This window comes from Clupea harengus, chromosome 15 (genome assembly GCF_900700415.2).
Source record: "Clupea harengus chromosome 15, Ch_v2.0.2, whole genome shotgun sequence".
NCBI classification, from domain to species: domain Eukaryota; kingdom Metazoa; phylum Chordata; class Actinopteri; order Clupeiformes; family Clupeidae; genus Clupea; species Clupea harengus.
This window is the reverse complement of record NC_045166.1, coordinates 28203685-28214503: the sequence shown is the minus strand read 5'-3', so window position 1 is coordinate 28214503 and position 10819 is coordinate 28203685. Positions and strand designations below refer to the sequence as shown.

The 10819-nt window shown below is 41.8% G+C and overlaps 1 protein-coding gene across 1 annotated transcript in view; it reads left to right on the top strand.

The window, feature by feature from the left end:
• Nucleotides 1-2756: 2756 nt before the first annotated feature.
• LOC116223820 (tripartite motif-containing protein 16-like) overlaps nt 2757-10819 on the top strand; it is a 72927-nt gene continuing 64864 nt past the window's right edge. The window contains exons 1-4 of the mRNA XM_031581883.2: nt 2757-3423; nt 7467-7562; nt 7794-8027; nt 8262-8421. Of these exons, the coding sequence (XP_031437743.1) occupies nt 2839-3423; nt 7467-7562; nt 7794-8027; nt 8262-8421 (1075 nt within the window). The 5' untranslated portion in view covers nt 2757-2838. The remainder of the gene's footprint in view (nt 3424-7466; nt 7563-7793; nt 8028-8261; nt 8422-10819) is intronic.

Sequence of the window (10819 nt, the reverse complement as noted above, 5' to 3'; positions counted from 1 at the left end):
AGCAGACACAGACTGACACCAGATCAGGATGATTTTGAGGCTGAATAGGGCTAACAGAGCCAGACAGAACAGGACACACTGAACACAAGAGTCCAGTAACAAGGCCTAATTCTGAGGTGTGTGCACTGAACACAAGAGTCCAGTAACAAGGCCTAATTCTGAGGTGTGTGCACTGAACACAAGAGTCCAGTAACAAGGCCTAATCCTGAGGTGTGTGCACTGAACACAAGAGTCCAGTAACAAGGCTTAATCCTGAGGTGTGTGCACTGAACACAAGAGTCCAGTAACAAGGCCTAATCCTGAGGTGTGTGCACTGAACACAAGAGTCCAGTAACAAGGCCTAATCCGGAGGTGTGTGCAGGACGCACTGAACACAAGAGTCCAGTAACAAGGCCTAATCCTGAAGTGTGTGCAGGACCCACAAGTACAAACATCTGGACATGAAACAGAAGTTCCAGAAGGTAGAGGAGTTGAAAAGAAGGCTGGTGTCACAGCAGACTGTGTTCGTAAAAGCCAAATCACAAAGTGAGGCTGCTGTGAAGGCAAACTTTATTGTAGTAGCGGAGATCGCTAAAGCAGCCCGACCCTTAAACGAGGGAGAATTTGTCAAGAACTGCATGATAAAAGTTTGCAACATCGAGTGCCCTAATAGAAGGCAAGCATTTTAAATGTGAGCCTGAAACACCGTTGCTGATTGTGTATGTGACCTTGCCACCGATCTACAACCACAGCTGATGGGAAAAGGGAAAGATTTTGTTGCATACTCCCTTGCTGTGGATGAGAACAGCGGTATGCAGTATGCAGTATTTCCAATGCAGTAAATTACATACATCAACACAAGATACAGTCTACCAAAGTACTGTAATACCACTAGAAGTCTGCTGTAGCCCTACAGTAATGCTGATCCATTCTGTCCTCTGCATTTGGTGTCAAACTTTTACATGTTTGAACTGTTTGAACGGTAACATTCTCCTATGCATTTTATCTTGGAAATACGTCAATCCAAGCCAAGTATCTGAAGACAGTGTTCATATGTCGGTTTGCCTCTCACAATAGATGTCACAATTGAGTGTGGCAAATTTACTGTAATTGCATTCTTCAATCACTGTCTTTCACTGATAGCCTATGACTTACATATAGAGCAGTACTGTTATAGTGGAAACAACTCTTCAGGAACAGTTACATCTATGTTTGCCTTCTGTAGACTCTATTACTTTTAGAGATCTGTCTCCAAGCCAAAACAAACTAAATAATCTAAATAAACTTTCGGCTAAAATAAGAATACTTTTTCGTATTCAAGCATATAACTTCATTTGTCTGTCCAAACAGCATCTTTCCATTTACAGTGATCTGAATGACTGTAATTTAGGTTTTGAACTGAAAGTTAACTGTTTTGAACAGAGTATCTAAACATTGGTAAAATATGCTGTAGTTGCACAGCGTTTTGCTGGTAGTGAACATTGACTGGGACAGGTATCCATGAATTTTGGAAGAAGGTGTCATTGACAGCATTTGTATCTAAGCATAGGGGCAAGTATCCACAGTTTGGTTCACATGGTCTACTGGTATGCTCGATGTGTTAAGTGTTTTGTGAATGTGTACATGGTATTGGTACAAGAGTTAAAATGATTGAAAAAAACTGTAATGTTGGTGTTTTGAAGCCACCTTTGGCGATGTAGTGTACTGCAGGTCTGCAGCTTATATTCGTGTGCTGTTGCTATAACCAGACAGAAGAAGTTTGCCTGTCTGCGGTGGGTGGGTCCACTGTGCAAAATGACCCTCACAATTTATAAACTTTCAGATTGGTAAATGCAATGAATGTCGAGAACTTCGACATATTACATTACGTATTTTAAGTGTTAGTATTGTGTTGGTTGTGATGCAGTTTTGTCAATGGGCAGAAAGTTTAATTATATTTTTCACCTTACCACGAGGTTCATTATATATACGCACTTTGATTAGCTGTAAAGTTCACTAGGAACTTCCCATTCTTCAAATGTATTGTTTAATTTGACAGCGGTTGTAAATATTGATTATTTTGGCTTTCATTGTAAATATCTTTGTATAGTGGGCTGATATATACCAATAAGAAAATTGTAGATTTTAAATGTGTCCGTATCATAATTCTAATTAGGCTACTGATCCCATTCCTCATGTTCCGTTAGCTAGCTAACAGTGTTGCCATACTGAACCTAATGTGTTTTATGTCATTTTACTTTACTTCCTGCGTAAGCCAACTATTCTGTATTGTGTATAATCCAGGTATGTTGCTCCAACATCGAAATGTGTGTGTTATATGTGCATTGCTATTTAAATGATTCGTGGACTGGTTTACTTTAATGTGATTAACGTGTTGTTGTATAGAATGGAAGACAGAGGCGGTATGTCTGTCTGCGACTACGTACGCCAACTATTCTGTATTGTGTATAATCCAGTTCAGGAATAAAAGAACAAAACCATCGCAGTGTTCATCAGTCCCCTGTTTGACCACCGTCACATAAGATTTAGGCTGCTTGTCACAGATTCAGTAGGCCTATGTTAAACTTAAGTTCATGTTTACATATGAAAAAAATATACTTCAATAAATATTGAATATGTCCGGTCCTCGACTTGGACGCAGTTTTTAATTCTGGCCCTCTGTGTATTTGAGTTTGACTCCCTGCTCTATAAAAAAAACATTGGGCTAAAAGAGTGCTTGGCGCCCTCTAGAGGCCAAAAATATCTCAACTCGTGTCACACCCTGTCACACAACCAGGAAATTATTCAGAGTCCGATTCAGAAACTGAAAGGAAAGGATTGTTCCGGAGCTTCGTGAAGTGTTTCTCAGCGCGTATAAGAATGGCAGAGGCGATTTCAAGCGACAATGAGCTTTTTACATGTCCAATTTGTTTGGATCTTCTTAGGGATCCAGTGACTACTAATTGTGGACACAGTTACTGTAAAGGCTGCATTAAGGGCTGCTGGGATCAGGAAGATCAGAAGGGAGTCTACAGCTGCCCCCAGTGCAGACAGACGTTCACCCCAAGACCCGTTTTAAACAAAAATAATATTTTTGCTGAACTTGTGGAAAAGATCAGGAAGAAGATCCAAGCTGCTGCTCCTGTTTCATGTCCTGCTGGACCTGGAGATGTGGAGTGTGACGTCTGCACTGGGAGAAAACTCAAAGCTGTGAAGTCCTGTCTGGATTGTCTGGTGTCATACTGTGAAACTCACTACAAAGTTCACAGTGAACTTTTTCCTGGAAGAAAACACTCAGTGATTGATGCCACAGGTCATTTACAGGAGAGGATCTGCTCTCATCATAAGAAGGTTTTTGAAATATTTTGTCGAACTGATCAGAGTTGTATCTGCTATCTGTGCACGATGGACGAACATAAAGGCCATGACACAGTCACTGCTGCAGCAGAACGGACACACAAACAGGTCAGTGCTGGAGCTACATGTGTGTCCAACATTTCTATGAGGGCTCTGATCCTACTAACTGTGAATGTAATACTATAACTACAAAAACACGGTCTCATCAGTCTTTAAGTCTGGTTGTTTCCGCAATGACTTGCCTGTTAGAGAAATAGTCTAGTAGCCAACTAGGTGAACCCGGAAATGTTGAGTAGGCTACACCAAAGTTTTTTTGCAGAAATGTGAAGTATGGGTCCCCAGTATACAGAAACTGCCGGATGCTAATTTGCATATGATGAGCAATTTGCATAATTAGCATTATTAGCTTAATCGTCCAATTTGACCACATATTTTGCACTGTATGTAGTCAATTCCTACAATATTTGAGTCTTTTTAAAGGATGCTGAATTAAATTCTGGCACTTTCATACTTTAAAATGTTAATTGAATAACAAATTTGGATACATTTAGACACATTTGTTATTAATTCTGGAGGACATCTAAGGTTATTTTCATGGTAAACACAATAATCTTACATTTCAGAATCATAAGTGCTCTTGTGAATGTTAAAGCATTTTTTTTCAGGGTGTAGTGAAGCTGAATCCCCTCCTGATACTTGGCTCCTGATTCAAATTTGCATTTCTGGAGGAAAAAGCATTGCAATTGCAATAAACTCCTTGGGGTTAAACACCCTGTTGCCTCATGTGAGCGGTGAAGCTGAGAAGGCCAGTCTGCTTGTGAGGTGGCTAGGGTGAACAGATGTCACCACAGTCACAATGTAAACACTTTGATGGTGATAGGGTATCACCTCTGGCACACCCACTAAACGCGGTTAAACTACCTCAAAAGCTGCTGGGCACCGGTATGCATCGTAACCACCAACCACATGTGTAAGATAAATTTGAAGTGTTCTGTATCAAATGAAAAAGTCAGGCAGGGACAGAACGCACTGTGCTAAAGGCAGTTAGACAGTTGAGATGTGTCAGCAGATCAAGAAATGCAGAAGTTCTGTTAAAGGGGATTTTGCAGAAGTCATGGGTTATTACAGAGTGGACGAGACAATCATGTGGGTGCCTCGTGAGCCCAGAGTGACATCACTGGGCTGGGGCATAAAAGATCGAACATTCTCTGTAACTGATCAGAACCCGGGTTGTGTTCGATCGCTAGGATCATGCCCGAAAGGCAGAAAGGCTGCCCAGGTTGGTCCGCAAGTCGCAAGATCCAACGAGGACCCAGTTAAAACACCGCCAGACGCAAAAGTTAAAACTGAGTCTGGGCAACCCCGCCAGACGCAAGACTAACCAAGAGGGCCTCACCTCTGCACCACAAAAAGCACACACTGGCTACCACCTTCAGGCAAACGGGTGGGCATAATCAGTTCCTCTCCTTCCTTTAGGCCCATCTTCTTGTCCCATCCAAACAAAGTGACATCCACAGCCGGTGGATCAGCCTGGTCTGCTGCTTTCCATAAGAGCACCTGTAGGTGGGCACGTCTTCCATGAAGGTGCATATTACGCTCTGTAGGAGGTAGTGTTTTCAGTGCTAAGGACCTTTTGCGCTTTCGGTAAATGTCATACCGAGCTGCATCCAAGGTCACCGAGTTCCTCTGATTGTACAGAGCCAGATAGAAAGTCCTTGTTGCTTTGGTGATCTGTAAATCTGTGGCTTCTGCCTCTCCAATACAGTGGAGAAGCTTGCCAGGTACAACTGTCATGGCCTTGAGTGCAGATACCTTCCCCTTCCCAACAGGATATGAGGTGGTATCACATCCTGAAAGAGCATGCATGGCCAGAATGGAACAACAATGGTCACCCAGGTTCTTTGCAGTTGCATTTATGCTGAGAACAGTGCCATTCCATTTTTCCATCTGTAGGTTAGTTGTGATACCAGCCTTCCAACACCAATAAACCATAATCACAAAGACATCTGTGTCATCACTAAGAATGCGAACAGTTGAAGCCCCATGTCTGACAGCATCTAACATGTAAGATATAACTGATCAGCCTCATCATGAGTGTCAATGCTGTCAGCTTTACTGACCATCACGATCTCACTTCCTACATTGAAAGTACACAGGAGTTTGCTCAGCCTTTGCTTGTTTTTCAAAACGTTGTCTCGACTAGGTAGAGGTGTAGTCAATGAGAGCTTGTACTCTGTGGAGCTCTCCCCTGCTCTTCTTTGTCTCTCATGGTCCTTGGCAGACACCTGCAAATATTTGTCAAAGATGACAAATGTTTGGGTGTTGTAACAAGTAAGCCGATGTCCCATGCTGGCTGCAAGATCTGCCACTGTCCCAGACGATGGCCAAACCACGTGATAAATGAGCTGAGATGCATCCACAATGACAACATCTGGTGGCTGGGGATTGCAAACTGGAATTCCAAGCTGCTGGACAAGCACTGACTTATTGCCCTTTCGGAGGCATCCATTGTCATCAATGATTGACAAGGGGACTGGGCTAAGCTCATATTTGAAGAGAGAAGAGAGCTCCACTTTTCTCTGGCCTCCCACCACCAACAATCGAGCAAATAATGACTCAAGGTCACAAACAACCTTCCTACTGACCTTCATTCCCTTTTTCTGGAACTTCATAGTCACTCCCTTGTGAGAGATGGGTGCATTAAATGCCTCCGGAAAGTGTTGAAGAAAACTTTTTACACATAGCCTGGCCAATCTTCAGCGCATCCTGCACATTCACCTTTTCATCAGCCACCTGTCCATTTATGATGTGGTAGAGCAAAGTGCTCTCTGTCATGAGTGGATTTGTGTTTTCCCACAGCATCCTCACAATTTTAGAGCGGTCCTCAGCATCCAACTCCCGTCGTGCTTCACCCTCCTCTTTGTGTCTGTTGGACAGAGTCTTCTCTGATGCTACTTTATCACTGTACCTGTCATCCAATGACTGAGAAAGATGTGAACATATGCCAAATGATTGGATGCAAACTGCAACCTGTTCAGGGTTGGTTGAAATACCCTTCATGCCCCCTGCTCCCTTCCCTTGCCTGATGCATGTCTGCTCCCTAAACATATCTGCACTCACTGCAGGTGCACCATCTGAATGGCGGCAAACATGACTTCCGGAAAGAAGGTCATCTTTTGCAATGGAAGGAAGGTGCTGCATTTCACGTATATGCCAAGTTATCCATCTAGATTCTAGACTATGCTCCCTTGCTTTACAACATGCTTATTACAACAGCTAGCTGCAACAGCTTATTTGCATAAAAACATGACCGTACCTCAAAAATGTAAAAAAAAATGAGGTTATCAACATTCACATCAAAGAGTAGGAGCTCTTGTGATTCTGAATTGTGAGTTTATTGTGTTCACCATGAAAATAACCTTAAATCTCATCCGAAATTAATCAAAAAAGGTGTGTAAATGTATCCAAAATTGTTATACAATTACCATTTTGATGTCTGAAAGTGCCAGAATTGAATTCAGTATCCTCTAAAAAGACTCCAATATTGTAGGAATTGGTCACACAGTGCAAAATCTGTTGTTAATCTGGACAATTCTAATTATGCAAATTATGCAAATTATGCAAATTGCTCAACATATGAAAGTTAGCATCCGGCAGTTTCTGTATGCTGGGGACCCATCCTTCACATTTCTGCAATAAAACCTTGGTGTACTCAACATTTCCGGGTTCACATTGGGGCTCTATGGGCTGGCTACTAGACTAAAAGGGAAGAAGAATCAGGAAATGTTTAACAGGTGCAAGGTCCAGTGTTGAGTAAAAACAGTGAAATATGAACCTGTTGGCTTCAAAGTGAACATATTCTTACCTCGCAAAATAATGTTCTGTTCTGTTCTGTTCTAAAGGTTGTGAGACAGCTTTGCCACAAGTGTTTTTGCTGTTAAATACCAGTGCTCCTCTTGAACTTAGCTCATGGCTTTATCCTGATTTTCACTTGAAGATGATAGCGACTGCTTCAATGTGTCACTTAATCTCTTAAAAAGATTCAAATGTACTTAAAGGTTTTTGCTTATAAATGTTTAGTTGTCATGTGTGATGTTTGATCATCATTGTTGTAAACAATCCACCGATGAAGAAAGCTGTTTTTTTAACAGAGGCAGTTGGGGCCGACCCAGAGGAGATTCCAGCAGAGAATCCAGGAGAGAGAGAAGGAGCTGCAGGAGCTGAGGAAGGCTGTGGAGACTCTCAAGGTGAGAACTGACCACATAAGACAACAGCTGGCTCAACAATCGCTTGTTATTGTGTTATCACCGTTATGCTGCCATCTCTACATGATACAGACCATCACAGAAAGACATGGTTTGGCAGGATTTACCCTTGGTCATTTGATCAAGAAGAGCCAGTCACACCAGAGTGAGTTTGCTCCTTCACTTACCTCTGTGTGTCTCCTGTCCCCCTCCTCTTTGTGTGTCTCCTAACAGAGCTCTGCACAGACAGCAGTGGAGGACAGTGAGAGGATCTTCACTGAGATGATCCGCTCCATTGAGAAAAGGTGCTCTGAGGTGAAAGAGCTGATCAGAGCTCAGGAGAAGGCTGAGGTGAGTCGGGCTGAAGACCTCCTGAAGCGACTGGAGCAGGAGATTGCTGAGCTGAAGAGGAGAGATGCTGAGCTGGTGCAGCTTTCACACACAGAGGATCACATCCATTTCCTCAAGGTGACAGCATTTGAAATAAAGCATCCATGTGGGTTTAAGAGGAAAAATGCAACATTTCTAGATCTTTTAATGTAATGTCTAAATGTGTCTAACATATTCAAATACCTAAACACATGAGTGCATACACACTAAACCGACTGAATTCACCCATCATGTCTGCAGCCTTTGGGGAAACACAGACCTGGCTGAATATTCAGGTGGTCTGCCTCATCTTTTATGTATTTCTCTCTGTAGAATGTCCTGTCAATCAGAGACTCTCCTCGCTCTAAGGACTTACCCAGCATGACCTTCAACCAAAGCTTCTCTTTTGAGGCTGTGAAGGAATCTGTCTCTGGAGTGAAGGTGCAGCTGGATGACATCTTCAGGCAGGATGTAATCAGGATATCTGCAGCAGGTGGATAAACATGTAGAACTGACTCAATGATGAATTCCTTATTTCACAGTTTGAGAAGACAAGGATCCCACTTCATTTTTATGTATTTTTCTGTATCTCTCAACAGTAACGAATATCCAGATCATCCAGTCCTTAGAATGTGAGTCTCTCTCTCTCTCTCTCTCTCTCTCTCTCTTTCACTTTCTCTTTATCTTTCTCTCTCTGTCACACATGTTGCACACTTGAAGAAAGTAACACTCTCAACAGTGTGCTGGGAAAGGTTGTCTTAATTTATTCACACTTCATACGTATTACAGCTCACTTCACAAGCAACGACTGCTTCCTTTCGCTCTCTCTCGACAACTCTGTCTAGGTTAGCTTTGTCTCTTCCTAACCGTCATGAAAACTGCATTATCCCTGGTATTACAACGTCATCTATAGGCCAAAACATGCAACAGCATCGTAACTTCAGAAAATAAAAGGCCACAAAATCATGAAACGGGACCAAAGAAAAGACAAAATGGGGGCTTTGCCACACACACACACACACACACACACAGTATCAATAGTTATTACACTGATCAGGTTTGTAGCCCTCTGAGGTCTAGTTTGCTGAAGCCATCTGATGAAATATGTTGTTGTATATGTCTGTATTAGTATGTACACTATGAGTTTAAACTTCATTTGAAATTTGATCTCAGTTTGGGTTGAGGCATTAGACACATCAGTAAAAATGTTGTGAACAGAGTTTAGGTTACATTCCTGGACACCAGTGACGGTTTTATGTTATATCTAAGCACCGTAAAGCTGAATAACCCTTGGTAAAGGAAAAGGCAGGTGCCTAAGAAATAACATTTGCTTTCACAGCTGAAGTGAAATGTTTTTTCACGGGTCTGTCACAGTTGATAAAAACAAACATTAAAGAAAACAAAACACCCAAAGATGAAGCCAACTAAAACTATATGGGCTTGGTCAGGGTGTGAAAATAAGTGTGTGAGTCTGGTGAATGAGTGTTGGGATCCCAGATGCTGATCCTGAGCTCCCAGTCAGAAGAACAAACAGTAATGAGAGGCTGCCGCCATCGAGTAAGTTATTACTATTAGTTTACCACAGAACATTTAGCATAGAGTTGTCTTGAGGCATACAGCTGAATTTCATATTTGACTGTATTTGTTTGGTATTACAATATGAATTAAGCAATGCAACACTAAACTATGTAAAAATGGACGATACAGCAACACATAACATGTGCATTTTGCAATGCTTCAAATTGTTTGTGATTGTAAAAAATTTCTGCAAACAATGAGAATAATCTGTCTTATTTCAAGTGTATTCATTTGTCTGTCGAATACTGCATCTTTCCATCAACAGTGATCTAAATGTTGTCCAGTTTTGAAGTGAACTGTTCTGAGCAGAGTATCTAAATGTCTGCAAAATTGCTGTAGTTGCACAGAGTGTTACTGGTGGTGAACATTGACTGAGACAGGTATCCATGAATATCAGAAGAAGTGGTCATTGAATACATGTTGTATCAAAGCAATGCAAAAGTATCCAAAGTTTAGCTCACTTGTGAATGTGTTTAGTGTTTTGATAAAGTGTACATGGTATTGACACAAGTGTGAAAATGATTGTAGAAATCTTGGTCGACTTGAGATAATGAATGTATGAATCTATTTATGAATGCCCTTCTCTCTCAGTGTAATGGGCTGTAATGTGATGTTTTCTGTCTCAGTGTCTGAAGTCCAGGCTGTTTTTCCTGAACCAGTGACCAGAGAGGAGTTCTCACAGTGTAAGTTGGACATAAAGACATGCAAGCTATCACAACCACACACACACACACACACACACACACACACACACACATTCATGCTTTTGAATATACAGCCACTGGAACATTTACACACTCAGTGTCACTCATATAAAAAAACCTCCATTTACACGCATGCATACACACACACACACACACTCCATACAAACAAGAAACAGATACAGAATCAAACACGACAATACAAACACTCAGACACACACACACACACAAAATTCAATTCAATTTTATTCATATGGTGCCAAAACGATATAATTGTCTCAAGGCGCTTTACAGAGTCCAGGGCCTGAACCCCCTTAGAGAAAGCACAATGGCCACAGGGGCAAGGAAAAAACTCAACCCTGTTAATCAGGAAGGAACCTTAAGCAGAAGGGGGAGGAGAAGGGGAGTGGCCTGGGACGTAGGGGGGATGGGCTTGTGGCAGAAGGGGAGGGGGGACAATCAGAATCATGGCAGATGAAATCATACACGTATCAAGATGAGCATGCTAGCATACATGTGGTAAATGTACACAATACACACAAACATAACATGGTATATACATGATGTATAGAACATTGATAGTGGATAAGGCAGGGAGAGAGGATTCAAGTA